The sequence below is a fragment of the Natator depressus genome, chromosome 16, assembly GCF_965152275.1.
Source record: "Natator depressus isolate rNatDep1 chromosome 16, rNatDep2.hap1, whole genome shotgun sequence".
Taxonomy (NCBI): domain Eukaryota; kingdom Metazoa; phylum Chordata; order Testudines; family Cheloniidae; genus Natator; species Natator depressus.
Genome location: NC_134249.1, coordinates 21,633,189 through 21,650,140, shown reverse-complemented (window position 1 = coordinate 21,650,140; position 16,952 = coordinate 21,633,189). Strand labels below are relative to the sequence as shown.

The 16,952-nt window shown below is 39.1% G+C and overlaps 1 protein-coding gene across 4 annotated transcripts in view; it reads right to left on the bottom strand.

Annotated features, from left to right (window-relative positions):
- The window catches only part of CNTRL (centriolin), a 57,365-nt gene that overhangs the window by 5,067 nt on the left and 35,346 nt on the right, over nt 1–16,952 (bottom strand). For all 4 annotated transcript variants that reach the window (XM_074973937.1, XM_074973938.1, XM_074973939.1 and 1 more), the window contains 16 exons: nt 16,447–16,757; nt 15,552–15,760; nt 15,133–15,325; nt 14,421–14,551; nt 14,140–14,280; nt 13,895–14,021; nt 11,174–11,338; nt 10,003–10,162; nt 7,538–7,653; nt 6,960–7,177; nt 6,407–6,564; nt 6,035–6,108; nt 5,281–5,469; nt 2,315–2,537; nt 1,275–1,480; nt 792–932 (listed from right to left, as the gene is read on the bottom strand). In XM_074973937.1, the coding sequence (XP_074830038.1) occupies nt 792–932; nt 1,275–1,480; nt 2,315–2,537; nt 5,281–5,469; nt 6,035–6,108; nt 6,407–6,564; nt 6,960–7,177; nt 7,538–7,653; nt 10,003–10,162; nt 11,174–11,338; nt 13,895–14,021; nt 14,140–14,280; nt 14,421–14,551; nt 15,133–15,325; nt 15,552–15,760; nt 16,447–16,757 (2,762 nt within the window). The remainder of the gene's footprint in view (nt 1–791; nt 933–1,274; nt 1,481–2,314; nt 2,538–5,280; nt 5,470–6,034; nt 6,109–6,406; nt 6,565–6,959; nt 7,178–7,537; nt 7,654–10,002; nt 10,163–11,173; nt 11,339–13,894; nt 14,022–14,139; nt 14,281–14,420; nt 14,552–15,132; nt 15,326–15,551; nt 15,761–16,446; nt 16,758–16,952) is intronic.

Sequence of the window (16,952 nt, the reverse complement as noted above, 5' to 3'; positions counted from 1 at the left end):
TGGGATTACTGCACACTTCAAATCTGTGAAGTACAAAAAAGACAGTATATCTATGACCTGAAAACTGCAATCGTTCTTTAGAAACTGACAAAAAGTTCTATAGAGATTGTGAAAATTATATCTAAAAATAAAAAGTCACATGCATGTATTTAATGGGAATTACTAAAATATGTGACGTGACTGACAGTTAATGAGGCTTCAGTTTTTCCAGAGTTGTAAAGTAATTTCATGGTTATACTCAAAATATACTCTAAAACCTAGCCATGCATCAGTAATTGAAGCTGGGCATCAAGAGCACACTCCATTTCAGGTATGCTATAAGCATTTCACTGAATAGTTTACTTTCAACAGATGGCTCTATTTAATCTTTAATGTGTTAGAGTTTTTAACCAAACCAGTCAAAAAGTGTGCTTGATAATGTTACTAGTGCTTGCTTGACTGAAAGACAGAGATACTAGGATTTGCACTAATGTGTACGTAATAAATAAAAGCAGGTTCACAAATCCCATCAATTTAATTTCCAAAAACACTGATTATTCTTGAGGGCAATTAGTGCCTAATCCTGTAGGCCATGATTTCAGTGCAAGTTTTGCATAAGTAAGGACTGCAGTATTAGGCCCTCAATAGATTGTGTGTTGTTTGGAAGTTTTAAATGCATTTATTTATGCTAATAACAGAAGTGAACACAGGCAGATTAAAAATGAAAATGAATTTGTTTAGAAAATACATAAATTTCCAGGCAAAAACTTCCCATTGAAAAAATGGAATTATGGTTAGGTACTAGACCATACCTGTGACTTGAGATCCAAATAATCCTGTTGGATCTCGCCCAGCTCCTTAATCAGGCGTTTTGCTCGTTCATGATTATCGTGTGCCACTCGTTCTACTGATGCCATTTCTTTCTGCAAAAAACTATTTTCATGCTCTTTTTCCTAAGATATAAATGTGAAAATTGCTGAAACTTTACTTGTTTCCCCTATGGACAAACTCATTTCAGAATAAAACAAACAAACATACATACATGTAAATATAAAACCATTTCTCTGACTTAAAATAGTATTGTTGTGAACAGTTAGTACACTCTAAATAGGATCAAGTAAGAGAGAGTGTTTGCAAGGCATCATAGGAACAGCAGAGTGTGGGTGGGTGACTTGTGAGCTGATTGCCTGAATTGTATCCTGTAGGCTCAAAAGGACATACAGGATTTTTCTCTCTAAAGAAAAATGCAAAGTAATTAAAATTGATCTTTTTACAGCAACATAATGAAAACATACATTAAGTGCTCTCTCAAGCTGGGTCCTTTGGGTTTTGATTGCTTCCTTCAGACTTGTGATTTGCTTTTCTGCTTTCTTCCTCTCTAACAGGATCTGATCTTGGAGGTGGTTTAACTCAGCCTTTGAGAGTTCCAGTTCTTTCTGGAGGGATAAAAACTCTTGGTTTTTTTCTTGTAACTGTGTTTCTTTTTCTGAGAGCTGATGTCCTGGAATTAAATTTAAAAAAACACTTTAATCAGCAGAAAGTCAATGTATCCACTCACATTGGGTGTATGGCACTCATTGCAAAATCATAGTGTGTGTGTGTGTGTGTGGGGGGGGGAACATGCAACAAAAGCTCTAGAAGCCCTTAATTAAAAGTTTCTATACACAAAACCCATAGTTTCTTCAGTTTTCAGGGACCCACAACTTCTCCATACTGCTGTGCTAACTGGTTCTTTTATGGTAGAGAAACGAGCAAGACTGAAACGGATGATACTAACTTCTGTTTTATCTTAAAAAAAAACAAAAAACAAAAACAACAAACCCTCATATTACACACTTGCCAATAAAAAACTGCAAGAGGGCACTGAAATGAAATTCCATTGGTCTTTATGGTTGAAATCGTATTCAGATAGATTATTCTCCAGTTATCACCAAGTCCCTTTACGAGATCATGAAATTCCTTTTTCAATCCTATTTAATTTTACAGTTCTTCACACTTGTCTTGCTGGTTAACAGAGTAGAGCAGGAATTGCTTTTTCCTTCTGTTATAGTCATGCTGTCAAGATCAAATCCTATGAAAATTACTACCATGCAATTTTTCTCATTTTCATGAACACTGGTCTTCTAAACAAATAGTAAAACAACTGGGTCTAGCGAAATCAACCTGGGAACTCTCCATCCCCAAGTAGGGAAGCTCAATCAATATTTATTAAGAATCTGCTTCAGTGGCCCGATCCAAAGCCTAGCAAAGTCAATAGAAAGACTCCCATTGACTTCAACAGGGTTTGGATCAGCCCTCATATATCATAGTTTTATGAACATAAGTAGTATCTTACTGGTTTTTCTCACTGTTTCTTCCAGTGCTGTATACCAGGTCTCCTCCTTTTCCAGTTTCTCAACCCTTTCTTCTGCCAATCTTACTTTAGCAATTGCCTGCTCAAATTTACTTTGTTGGTCTGTCAGCTCCTGTTCCAAGAGTTGTTTCTGATCTTTCAATTTAGCTGTATACTCTAATTTTTTTTCTTCACATTCAGTGTCTGCCTTGAGGTGCTGAAGAATCTACAAAGAGAGGATGTCAAGTGTTAACTTTTGTTGAGACAGTTGGGTAGTATCAGCTCAATAATAGCAAATACCATCACCACAGATTATATTAGAAAAATAATACAGGGGGGCAAAGTCAGAACTGATGTCAATTCAATTCCATTATCTTCACACTAGCAATCAACATGAGAAACACAGAAAATGATTTTCTTTATGAATATGAGCTAGTGTCTTAGCTTTTCTTTTTCTTGTTCCTAACATTTAAAGGATATTTAGACAAACACATTTCTCCATCCTTTAATCCTGCTTTTAATTATGGTGCAAAAGTAACTTCTAATTATTAAGAAAATGGGTAATCCCCTTTTTTCTATTTTTTTTATTTTAAAATTTCCCAAGAAATGGTTTGTTTTAGTTTTCTCTTTACATAAAATCTTCAACAAGAGTTCAGTTTCCCCCCAAACTGTACTACTGTTCATTAGGCTAGATATTACAAAGCTGGATGTTTGTACATGATACTAGTGTTCAGAGTTCTCTTCTACAGTTGTTGAGTCTCTCAGATGCATCCGGCCACTCCCATTATCAATGTGTGACATAGCACTGCAATAAGCTGTTGACTCATCAGACCAACACTAATAGCATTCTCCCAGATACAAAACTGCTGTCCATGAAACACAAAACTGTTATAAGTATGATGGTTTATTTCAGTAAGATTGTGGCTCCTACACATGGAAAAAAATAACTAATATGAGAAATTGGTTTTAGTTATCTACTATTATTGTAACACACAGAGGCCCAGATCTTCATCTGCAGCTGATGAGCACACACAACACTGTGGTGTGGGAGAGGGGTGTAAAATATGGCATTGAATAGAACTGATGTCAAAAGAAAAATTCACAATTAAAAAAAACTGATTTTTCAACATGTATCAAATTCCAAGTAGCTTTATAGCCAGTCAAAACATGAAAGGGAATCACAGACTTTAAGGTCAGAAGGGACCATTATGATCGTCTAGTCTGACCTCCTGCACAACGCAGGCAACGGAATCTCACCCACCAACTCCTGTAACAAACCTCTCACCTATGTCTGTGCTACTGAAGTCCTCAAATCGTGGTTTAAAGACTTCAAGGTGCAGAGAATCTTCCAGCAAGTGACCCATGCCCCACGCTGCAGAGGAAGGCGAAAACCCCCCAGGGCCTCTGCCAATCTGCCCTGGGGGAAAATTCCTTCCCGACCCCAAATATGGCAATCAGCTAAACCCTGAGAATGTGGGCAAGACTCACCAGCCAGACACCCAGGAAATAATTCTCTGTAGTAACTCAGATCCCAGCCCACCTAACATCCCATCACAGGCCATTGGGCATATCTACCTCTAATAGTCGAAGATCAATTAATTGCCAAAATTAGGCTATCCCATCATATCATCGTCTCCATAAACTATAGCTCAGTGGTTTGAGCATTGGCCTGCTAAACCCAGGGTTGTGAGTTCAATCCTTGAAGGGGCCACTTAGGGATCTGGGGCAAAAATTGGGGATTGGTCCTGCTTTGAGCAGGGGGTTGGACGAGATGACCTCCTGAGGTCCCTTCCAATCCTGATAGTCTATGATTCTATGAAGCCAGATAGGTCTTTTGCCCCCACTGCTTCCCTTGGAAGGCTGTTCCAGAACTTCACTCCTCTGATGGTTAGAAACCTTTGTCTAATTTCAAGTCTAAACTTCCTGATGGCCAGTTTATATCCTTTTGTTCTTGTATCCACATTGGTACTGAGCTCAAATAATTCTTCTCTCACCGTGGTATTTATCCCTCTGATATATTTATAGATAGCAATCATATCTCCTCTCAGCCTTCTTTTGGTTAGGCTAAACAAGCCAAGCTCTTTGAGTCTCCTTTCATAAGACAGGTTTTCCATTCCTCGGGTCATCATAGTAGCCCTTTTCTGTACCTGTTCCAGTTTGAATTCATCCTTCTTAAACATGGAAGACCAGAACTGCACACAATATTCCAGATGAGGTCTCACCAGTGCCTTGTATAACGGTACTAACACCTCCTTATCTCTACTGGAAATACCTCACCTGATGCATCCCAAGACCGCATTAGCTTTTTTTTTTTTCCTTCAATTTCATTAACATTTGTCCTGGTTTATTTTTAAAATTTTTAAATTTATGTTAAAACTCAAAATTCTGATCATGTCTCAATTTATCCCACCTTTATGCTCCCACGATCCTAAATCAGCAATATGCTTGCTCAATTCCCTGGTGAAGGTCAGAACAGCTTAAGAGCTGCTTTATGCTAGCTCTCAACAGCCGAGGATAAAAGGGTGCAGAGAAACTTCATCAATGATCCATTTTCCCTTGAGATACCATCTACACCTGCAGCCAGAAGGGTAGGTGGAATAGATATCATGTGCCAACTTTCTTCTGCAAAAAGATCTCCTTACACTGGGATGATCTTCCCATTGTTTTAAGAAAGCTTTGTGCTGCATTTCAGCACAAAGTGGTCACACCACAGGGGAGAATCTGGCTCTTTGTTATTAATAATGGATTGCCATTGTTTTGTAGTGTTAAAGTTTCTGTTCCAGAATGTGAAATCTCATGCTTTATTGCTATTTCTCTCCAAATGAAATTAAAAAAAATTAGATAGAAATATTATATTAAATTGCAAACTCACACCTATACCCTTTTTGCCAAAATAATTTTAGAAGCACAGAAGCTGTGTCTCCACCAGTTATGCAAAGACAAGAAAGAGATAATCTGAGTCTCATTACCATTTCTTGTTTGGCTAGTTCTAGTTTCCTCTCTTCGATTTCTCTCTGAAGCTGCTGCAGTTGGTTCTCCTTCCTTTTCTGTCTCTCCTGGCAATCCTTATACTTGTTTAAACATTCACTGATGTCTTCTTTTAGGGTTGCCTGCTCTCTAAGCAACTCATCCTGATGCCTTGTGGTATTTTTCAGATCCTGCATTATAGATCAAATACAAAATCAAGTGAATAGTGGCTCAAAATAAATTCTCTAAGCATCCTACACAAAACAATCCTCTCATTGGGCCATATTCTGCCAACCTTATGTTACCTTATTGCTGATGTCCAAACTTAGCTATTGAGGATTGCAGGATTGGGAAAATTACTACAGAGTTGCAAGAGGACATATCTTAAACTGTGAAACTTATACTTTGGACATGAACATTGTCACAGATCAACCTTCCTTCCATGTTTTAACAACACCACCACAACATCTTGGATCCTAGTTAAAATGGTATTGTGCTCCAAGTGACTCGAGCTCATTTAGGATTTTTTCCTCTTGATGGAAGTCTAAAATATCTAAACAATCTGTAAGGCCCACACCCTTGAGCTAATATGCACAGATCCAGAAAATGGCTGTATTACAATACATACATGAAAAAATATGAACCTGGGGGGATAACGAAAAATCATCCTTTGGTTTATGCTTTGGTGTTTGCATTGTTGTAACATAGTTTTTAGTTTTTGATTAAGCATATATTTAATCTTTAAGCAAAGCTAACCTGTTCTACCAGCTGAAGTTGTTGCCTGGAGTCACTCAGTTCACCCGTCAATGTATCTAGCTCTTCCTTTTTCTCTACAGAAAACAAAATATGTTTGGTAAAAGAAAAGAAAATAATCTGAACTGACAATCCATGAATTAACTGTGTGTGTGTGTGTGTGTGTGTGTGTGTGTGTGTGTGTGTGTGTGTGTGATGCACACACAGAAGGAACTTTCTATAATATTTGAAGAATGAGTCTAATAGAAAACTGTAATTTAACCCATGATACATCGCTCAGCATGCTACATTGTATAACTGATGGACATACACTGTGGCTTTAAGTAAAAATACGAAGCTATACATTGTCACTTAAAATTCACAACTTTTCTTTACCTTGAAGATGCTGCTGTATTACTGCAATGTCTCCATTTAGTGATTTTTTGTGTCTGTTTAGTTGGTCAATTTCCTGTTTCAGTTTTCTGACATTTAAGTCCATTTTCTCTACATTAGACAGTGCAGCTTTGCTACTATCTTCAGTAGCAGTTAAATTTCTGTAAAATGTGAAGAAAAAACAACACATTCTTGGTCTGTTTAAAATATTTGGCAAGGATTTAAAAAAAAACAAACAGCTATACTACTACAGGCAGTTTTATGGGAAGTAACATCTCCTGTCCCATTTCAAGACTGAACATGTTGCTTTCAAATGGTCTCTTACTACACTGCCACAGTATCGCAGATGTAGCAAGTGTTCAACTGCAGTTTTAAACACAGACACAAGCCAAAGTAGGAATGATTAAAAGACAGCTCCACAGTAATGGATAGTAGAGTCATTTATCCTTTTTTTTTTAAAGGAACAAATTGTTCATGACAATAAATGCAAAAAGTAATTCTAGAGAACAAAAGCTTTCCAATCACTGATCTTTGAAAAAAAGTTTATTTCACCCACTTTTTAGTGTGTGACAATTTTCTCTCCAAACTCTGACAGTTTTCTTCAAGTTGTTGCTTTTCTTTTCTCAAAGATTCAGTGTTGTTTTGCAGAGTGCGCATTTGAGAAGCCAGCATCTCCTTTTCTTGCTGGTCTTTCTCAAGGAGCTGTCTCTGCCACTCCATTTCCCCTCTCTGACGCTGGGACAGTTGCTGGAGATTCTCTAACTCTAGTTTCTCCTGTGAAATACGACACAAATATAGTATGTGTGTAACAGATGCAGATATTAAAGAAAATAAAACCAAGCTAACACCACCTTTCTGTACATCTGCACAGGACCTTTTATCCACAAAGTTCCCAGAGTTCATTGCAGCCTGCATATACAGCACTTACTACTCCTTTCACTAAACTATACACAAAGGCAAACAGCCTGTGATTTTACAAGTTATCATGAAATATAAACTGCACACTGGAATCTTCTCCTGCATTGTGTCAGATTTAATTGAGGTTCTTTGAGAGGAAGAATAGTGCAGTGGTTAGGGCATGAACCTGGGACTTGGGAGACTAGAGTTTAGTTACCTACTCCACCACACACCTACCTTTAATACTGCAACTTGAGTCTTTTCTAATTCATTAACTTTTTGGCTATGTTGTAGTTTTAGACCTTGTAGTTCATTATTTTCAAGTTGTAACATTTCTAGAATGTGCTTCAGTTCTAATTGAAAGAAATAAAATCAAGTCAGTTATAGGAAAACCAAAACATGATGGTTGCAAAAATGCATTAAAAACAGGATTCACCAAAATGAACTTTGTTGCCAAGAGTGTCCCATTCACTAAAGGATCCACTTTAGAATTCTTAAAAATTCACAGTGTTAATGACTTCTAAAAACATCAATGGCCACACTTCCTCTGCACTGAGTGAAGTAGAGAAAATACAATATTTGACAATGTAATGAAAGACTGTATTACAATGTATATGCACAAGAGTTTTCTAATTTTTGAGTGCTTAATTTTGCAATTAGTGTTCTTTAAATGGAGATTTTTATATGTAATTTCAAATATATTGTACCACATCCTCATTGTAACAGTGGCTGGCCCTTTAAGGGGAGTCAGGGCCTAGTCTACCTATGATGGAATACATTATGGAGAACGAGCCCATCTTGGTCCACCTGGCTGACTGCCAGCTAGCTGACTAATGAGCACCCAAGCCTGATAAAAGGCTATCAGAGTCAGTTGAATAAGGGTCTCCAAAGGAGACAAGGTTTTAGAGATGCTAGTGGGATGATGACGTACGATGATGACTTCCTTCTTAATCTCTCCAAGCTGCCAGGTGAAAGGAATGAGTAAAAAGAGAATACCTGCGGAAAAGCTGACTGAGGGCTACAACTGGTCTGAAGTATAACTCAGCTTCAGGAGAGCTGAGGACTCCTGATTTAAGGAGAGAAGCCCTAATCCGCAAAAGGTACTTAAGTGCCTAAATACATGTTTAGGTTCTGCTGTGAACCAAAAAACTCTTGCAAACTCTGTAGGTGCCTAAACTGACTTGGCATGTAAGTTTTTGGAGTAGACGTGCCCTTGGAGCCTATATTTGTGCCTCAGGCTGGTGTCTGGATGTCTGTCTCCCACCTAAGCTGCACAGTGGCTTACAAACTGGAGAAGATAGGTGGATGAACCTTGTGTGCAGGGTCTGATCCAGCAGGTGTACTCATAGACTAGTCAAAGGGCCAGACAGTGGGAGGGGGAGGGAATAAGTCTGTAGCCTGGTGGTTAGGGAGATGGGAGACCCAGGGTTCAAGTCTCCCTGCTCCAGTCAGTCTTTCATTATTTATCCACAGTGGCACAGCTTCAACAGGAGACACTGAAGGAGCCCCACATCAAAATATTTCATAGCTGAGTGGTTAGAGCACAGACCTGAGAGGTGGGAGACCCCTGTTCAAATACTTTCTCCCCCTCTGACAGAGAAGGGGGAATTGAACATGAGTCTCCCATATTCTAATCAAGTGCTCTGACCACAGGGCTAATAGTTATGAACTAGGCACCACCACCACTTCATCTCACTGCCCCTCCTCCATTTTGTGTGGCATGAGGCAGGTACTTAACTCATTCCTGCAAGGAACTATTTAGGTGCCTAAGCTGCCTGAGGTTCCAGTTCAGGGATCACTAAGCAGAGAAAGGCACCTCTCTGAAGCCCAGACTTAGGCCCTTCTGTGAGAAGGGTGAGGCCTATGATACATCCCTCTTGTTGGCATCTTCCATTGGCTAGCTTAAGGCAGCTCCAAGCCTAGCATGTTGGTTTTTGTGGATTGTGTTCTAAGGTGCCTATTTCTCCCCAATCACTGTACACTGAGCCTAAGTGCCTTACTCACGCTTTGTGGATCAGTGTGGTTCCTGTGATTTTTCTAGGTGCTGCAACGCTCAGTGCTCTAACGCCTAAGTCCCTTTGTGGATCTGGGCCAGTGAGACTCTTTGAATGATAAGCCAGCTCTGGGAGGAGAGCTGGGGACTTTTGAACTTGGGAGAGTATGCTTGTCATTATTAGCACCAGGGTCAAAAGAAGTGTTGGACTTGAGGAGGGGGTTTTGTGCACTATAAAAGGAGTTAATGAGACCCTGAACATGGTGAATCTTGGTCTCAGAACCCATGTCTGAGTAAATGATTCCAACTGCTAAGAGGGTGCTGTGGGCTGTGTAAGTGTAGGGCCACAAGGGGAGGAGGTGTGCTTGAGGGCAGTGCCCCATCACACACATGTTTAGTGAAAACCCATTCTTAATTGAAGGGGGGAAAAGAAGGACTTTCACTTCTGAAACTTCTAAAGATATTTAACCCATGACAGGTTTTCAATAAAACTTTCATTCAAATTTTGACTTCATTCCAGAAAAGAAATGTAAAGCAGTATGTTTTAAGCAACTTCTTTGACAAGTGTCTGATAATGCTAATAACTTGAAACAGTTTAAAAATCATTAGGAGCTGCCAAAGAAAAAAGCAGAACTTTAAGTGTTCTTAAAAAAAATCTATGTACATTCCAAGCCTGTACAAATAATGTATCATGGCATCAGAGACATACCTGTCTTATGTTTAGTTATTTGCCCTAGTACTCCCTGCAGATTTTCTTCTTCTTTTCCAATGTCCTGCTTTATGAGGGAAAGGTGTGTTCTTTTTTCATTTGTCTGGGCATTCAGCTCTCCTCTCTGAGCATTCAGCTGTTCCAGAAATGACCTTATTTCCTATATCAATATGCCAGGGTTAAAATCATGTTTTAAAAAAATCCTTAGCTGTATTGCTAACAAGAGATTAATTCACTTTGAATTATTTTTTTAAAATCACCATTCTTGCTGTGTTTACTTTTTGCATTTAATTTAGTTTGGATAATAAAAATAGACTAGTCAGTTTCACTTTAGCACATGTTTTAGCACAATGCTGCAGTGTTTGGGTTGCAAACACGAAAGAACGTTGTAATTGCAGATCTTTTTTGAAGAAATATTTTAACTGAAAACATTTCTATTGCTCTTGAAGTCTGTAAACTTTTGATTTCACAGACCTACATGAATCTAACAATATCTCTTAAATAAACTTAAAGAAAAAGCTTTACAATATCAGTCTTGGTGCTGAATTTTAATTTCACAATACCAGGGCAGAACTGACAGCCTGGGCCACTAAGATTTCTTTCTTTCTACCAGAAATGTATATATCCAGTATCACCAATTTTCTTCCAGAAAACTGAGGACAGAAGACTGATTTGGTTGTTGTTGTTGTGTACGGGATATATTACACAGACTGGCCAGATTCGTTTTTCTTCACCAACCATTTGTCCTAACAGAAATTCTAGCTACATTTATCCAAACCAATGGTTCTCAACCAGTGGCTGTGGGCCACGTGCAGCCCAATCAGCACACAGCTGCAGCCCATGTGATATCCTCAGGGCCATACTGGTAGTGTATATATTGTGTGGATGCAGCCCACAATGGTAAATAGATTGAGAACCACTGATCCTGACATTTCTGTTTGATAACAAACACACCCACTACCAAAAAGTAACCAAGGGACTGATTCTGTACTTTAACTGATCCGGATCAGGCCCTTTATGCATTAGTATTATCAAAACTGCAAATTTTTTTTTTTTAGGGGGTGGGGAAATTTTTTGAAAACTTCACGAAATATTTTAACTTTTTTCCTTTCACTGAACTAAACTACACAGATTAACAGTTCTTAACTGTTTAAGAAGTTTGAAAATTTACTTTTATTTGTCGTCGTTTATCAGTAACTTCAATCTCTCCTTCTCGAAGAGCTTCTTTGAGGTTTGCTTTCTTCTGAGCAATGTCGTCTTGAAGGAGGTGCAGCTCTTCTTTTTTTTGACCCAATAGTCGGTCCAAGAGCAGCAGCTCTTGCTGGTTAGTGGCTATCTACAGTACAAAAATAAATTAACAATCTTCTGCCTAAACCACTTTCATATCTACATTAAAATATGTCAGGGTGTCAAATTATTGCTAAAGAAAGTGTCTTCCTTGGAAAGTTTTCAAAATATTTTTGTGACAGCACTGGGCAGCACAGCATGGGGAGGAGGTGACCAGTCCTCTGTGGAGAAAGAAGTGGTTTGGGACTATTTAGAAAAGCTGGACGAGCACAAGTCCATGGGGCCGCATGTGCTGCATCCGAGAGTGCTAAAGGAGTAGGCGGATGTGATTGCAGAGCCATTGGCCATTATCTTTGAAAACTCATGGCGATTGGGAGAGGTCCCGGACGACTGGAAAAGGGCTAATGTAGTGCCCATCTTTAAAAAAGGGAAGGAGGAGGATCCTGGGAACTACAGGCCAGTCAGGCTCACCTCCGTCCCTGGAAAAATCATGGAGCAGGTCCTCAAGGAATCAATTCTGAAGCACTTAGAGGAGAGGAAAGTGATCAGGAACAGTCAGCATGGATTCACCAAGGGCAAGTCATGCCTGACTAATCTAATTGCTTTCTATAATGAGATAACTGGCTCTGTGGATGAGGGGAAAGCAGTAGACGTTGTTCCTTGACTTTAGCAAAGCTTTTGACACAGTCTCCCACAGTATACTTGCCAGCAAGTTAAAGAAGTATGGGCTGGATGAATGGACTATAAGGTGGCTAGAAAGCTTGCTAGACTGTCGGGCTCAACGGGTAGTGATCAATGGCTCCACGTCTAGTTGGCAGCCGGTATCAAGTGGAGTGCCCCAAGGGTCGGTCCTCGGGCTGGTTTTGTTCAATATCTTCATTAATGATCTGGAGGATGGTGTGGATTGCACTCTCGGCAAGTTTGCAGATGACACTAAACTGGGAGGAGAGGAAGATACGCTGGAGGGTAGGGATAGGATACAGAGGGCCCTAGACAAATTAGAGGATTGGGCCAAAAGAAATCTGATGAGGTTCAACAAGGATAAGTGCAGAGTCCTGCACTTAGGACGGAAGAATCCCATGCACCGCTACAGACTAGGGACCGAATGGCTAGGCAGCAGTTCTGCAGAAAAGGACCTGGGGTTACAGTGGACGAGAAGCTGGATATGAGTCAACAATGTGCCCTTGTTGCCAAGAAGGCCAATGGCATTTTGGGGTGTATAAGTAGGGGCATTGCCAGCAGATCGAGGGACGTGATCGTTCCCCTCTATTTGACATTGGTGAGGCCTCATCTGGAGTACTGTGTCCAGTTTTGGGCCCCACACTACAAGAAGGATGTGGAAAAATTGGAAAACGTCCAGCGGAGGGCAACAAAAATGATTAGGGGACTGGAACACATGACTTATGAGGAGAGGCTGAGGGAACTGGGATTGTTTAGTCTGCGGAAGAGAAGAATGACGGGGGGATTTGATAGCTGCTTTCAACTACCTGAAAGGGGGGTTCCAAAAAGGATGGATCTAGACTGTCCTCAGTGGTAGCAGATGACAGAACGAGGAGTAATGGTCTCAAGTTGCAGTGGGGGAGGTTTAGGTTGGATATTAGGAAAAACTTTTTCACTAGGAGGGTGGTGAAACACTGGAATGGGTTACTTAGAGAGGTGGTGGAATCTCCTTCCTTAGAAGTTTTTAAGGTCAGGCTTGACAAAGCCCTGGCTGGGATGATTTAGTTGGGGATTGGTCCTGCTTTGAGCAGGGGGTTGGACTAGATGACCTCCTGCGGTCCCTTCCAACCCTGATATTCTATGATCTAGCAGAACCTGTTGAAGCCCTGATCCTCATTGTGCTAGGCACCGTATAGACACACAGTTTAAAAAAAAAAAAGTCTCTGACCCAAGAAGCTTACAATCTACAGCCCCAATCCAGCAAATGTTTATGCCCATGAGTAACTTTTATGCATATGAGTTGTCCCATGGAGTTCACCAAGATTACTTATGTGCACAAGTGTTTGTGGGATGGGCCTTAGTTATTACTAGAAGCAACAGGTGGAAGAGAAGGAAGTAGTAATATATTCAACTATCAAATTAAACTTGTTGTCTTTACAGCATAATTTCTGCAAAAACTCCATACAGTAATGTGGAAGGCCTACCTACTAAGTATTACAGTAACACCACATCTTTGTGGATTTTTTGGTACAAAAATGGAACAGCTCTTCAATTTTAATGTATTCAAATTTGAGATTAAAGGAAACTTGGACTATAACATTATTTCTACTGGTAAGTTTTATATACTGTTCAGCCCTGATTTCTTGACAAGTACTTGACAACAAGTGACAACAAAGAGTGCAGAATAAATGGGCATGTCATCTACACGTCAAGAAGGTTTTGACTGGTGTGAAAATGCATTTATCAATGCACTGGTGTATATAGTATTTAATTTGTAATATGTATGGACTAGCTATTTAAAAATAGTATAAACTTCATGTTGAGAAGATACTGACACTAAAATAAACCTACAAAATTAGGTGATTCTGACCGCAAAAAAATCAGAACATAATGGATTCTACTTCCAGTGCATGGAGTGGGTATATTTTTTTTTCTTTAAAGTTACCTGATCTTTCAATCTTTCCAGCTCAGTTTTTTTGCCTTGAAGAATATTTTCTGCTTCTTTAAGAATTTGAAGATGATGATCTTCATTACCTTCTGCAACCTGAATATCTTCCTGCAGCTTCTGAAGACTAATGATTAAATTGAGGGTTAATATGTTCAAGAAGAACACTTAAGTAGTCCCTTCACTTTGCCATTAGATGAACTAAACATATGTTTAAAATAAATTAAATTAAATTAAATACTTACCTTTCAGTCAATATTTCTATCTTCTGGCTTAAGGACTGGAACTCAGAATCTCTTGCTGATACAACTTTATTGATTTCTTTCAAGATACCTTCTTGTTTAGTCTTGTGCTGTTCTAAATCCCTCGTATCTGCCTGAAGTAACCTGAAATACATTCATTATTTCTCATAATATCACAGCATTAGGTCTCCGAAAGCAACATGAAACACACCTTCTTTTGTTCCTTCCATTTCATGAATCTACATTACATAGCACCAAAAATATGAAACATAAACCAAATGTACCTTAACTGCTGATCTGCTTTCACAAGCTTAACAGCCATCTCCTGAGCTCTTCGCTCTAGCTCCTCCGCATCAGTCTCGGTACGAGACAAGTGTTGCTTGGCATGATTGTACTTCTGAATAGTTTCTTTGGTCTAGAAAAGAAATGGATTTTTTTTTTTTAAGTTACTGAAACGAGATTCACAGCAATTCCATTTGGTGGTGTCACTTAAATATAGGGTGACCAGATAGCAAGTGTGAAAAAATCAGGATTGGGGCGGCGGGCGGCCGGGGGTGGGGAATAGACGCCTATATAAGACAAAGCCTTGAATATCAGGACTGTCCCTATAAAATCAGGACATATGCCCACCCTACTTAAATAAAAAGGCTTATTATCTGAGTATGGCAAATTGGCACACTTGGTTTGAAGGAAGTTTATTAGTAATGAGGAGGGAGGGGTGATTGATTGATATGCAAAAATGAAGTCATAAAATGAAAAATTTCCCCTGGCTTTTTAAAGTTAGTCACAGAAACCCAGACAGCTGCCATTTATACTTAAAATAATGAATAAGAACTTGCCTTCACATCTCCCTCTCATCAAAGCAAATGAACAAATTTAGATTCAGATCTAACCATCCTTAGCTGCATCTGCCTTGCACCATGAAAATGAATATTCTACCCACTTTAACACAAATATCTTCCTTAAACCAAACAGATAAAATACAGAACAATTTACTTTTCCCCGGGTACTTTCAAGTTCAGTTTCAGCTTCCGCAAGAAGTCGATCTGCCTCCCGGAGCTCTGCCCGTCGTTTTCGAAGAGTCTTTTCTATACATTCAATTTCATCTACAATGTCTTCGTGATGTTTGAGAGATTTTTCCAATTCTAGCTCCATAATAAGACTGTCAACATGTCCTTCAATGAAGTCCCTAAAAGAAAGGGAGGGAGGAAACAAACAAACCAACCAATTAATTCAAAAGTCAAATGCAAAAGATCTGACCAATCTTTCAAAAGGTATACTCTCTTACAGAAAGACTACAGAAACAGAAGTTGTGCATAGTAATACAGTGGAACCATCTTCACTAATAGATTTTGAAAAGTCTATTAATCTTTTAACAGGCATACTTTTAAATCCATATAACATACTACTCTTACTTGCGTTTACTCCGTTTCTGGGCTGTCTTACGTAGCTCTGCTACTTCATGCTCCAGCTCTTCTCTTTCATGCAAGAGATCTTCAATGTTTTGATGCAATTTTCCCATCTCTTTATTATGTTTATGCTCAGATACTCCTGTCCACTTATATTCACATCTCTGAGACCTTAAACGATACACAGTATCTTCTAGTCTTGAGATTTCCTTTTCCTAATGCATGCAAATACAAAGTTAAGACAAGACTGACTCTCCACAACAATCCTCCATAACAAATATGTTCCAAGGCAAAGCTAATGTTATTTGAAACTAGAGGATCTGCTGTATTCCTATGCTGTGGGACTATATAAAACTTTTAATCTGAAGATCTCAGAACACATGGAAAAATGGAGGCACTGAGGATCAAGAGATTTACCCAAGATATAACAGTGATCTAGCTGCAGGGTTATGAATAAAAGTCACATCTTATTACTTCCAGGCCTGTGCCTTTATCTGCGGCGCCATATAGTCTCCACCTGTATAACTCCAACTGTATATCTTCTGTTCAACAGACACCAGACAACATATCCCTTTGAAAAACATATCCCTAGGAACTGTCTTCCAGTAAACTCTTAAAGTCAGATGATACTCTGCAGGAGTATATGGATTTAGTGAAGCCTTTTTATGTTCATCAAATCTGTAATCCATGAAATGATTAGATGGAATAATGAATACTACGTTAGCTAGAGAAAAAACATTGAGGGGGAAAGTTAGAGATGTTTATAAGTAGAGTCAGTAATATTTGTGTAGTTTTTAGTTTTACAAATTTATTTTCAAACCAAACAGGAGATGATACTAAAAAAATACCACCACCTATATTGAGTCAAGTGTATACAGCTGGGCCTGCGCTATACACGTACCAAGTCATGATGTTCAGGCACATTGCAGTGAAGCACTCCAATAGGAATGAGAGGGACAGAAAAGTTAGCAGGTACAGGGCCATAAACAATCTGAGCTCCAGTAGGAGGTGGTCCAAAGATAACTGTTCCAGGAGCAACTGGTCTACCATTGGTTGGTATAGGAGGAGGTCCATAAACTACAGTCCCCTGAGGTACAGGGGCACCATCTGGAAGGACAGTATAAATAACTGAACCAGGAGGTGCTATAAAGGGAGAGTCACTGGGAGCATTCATTTCACCATCGCCTCCATTACCTTCTCCATGTTCACCATCTTTAGAGAGAAAAAAATCAAAATTGTAATTTCTTTTTTAGTTAACAATATTATTTATTATGCATCTCCAAAAGAAAGGCCCTAAATGAGCAGTTATGTTTGTTCAGTCTGAATACTTAAAAGCTCAACACTAATAAAATATTTTTGAAAAATTCAGTCACTGATGCTCAGAAAATTCACTCTGAACTTTAAATA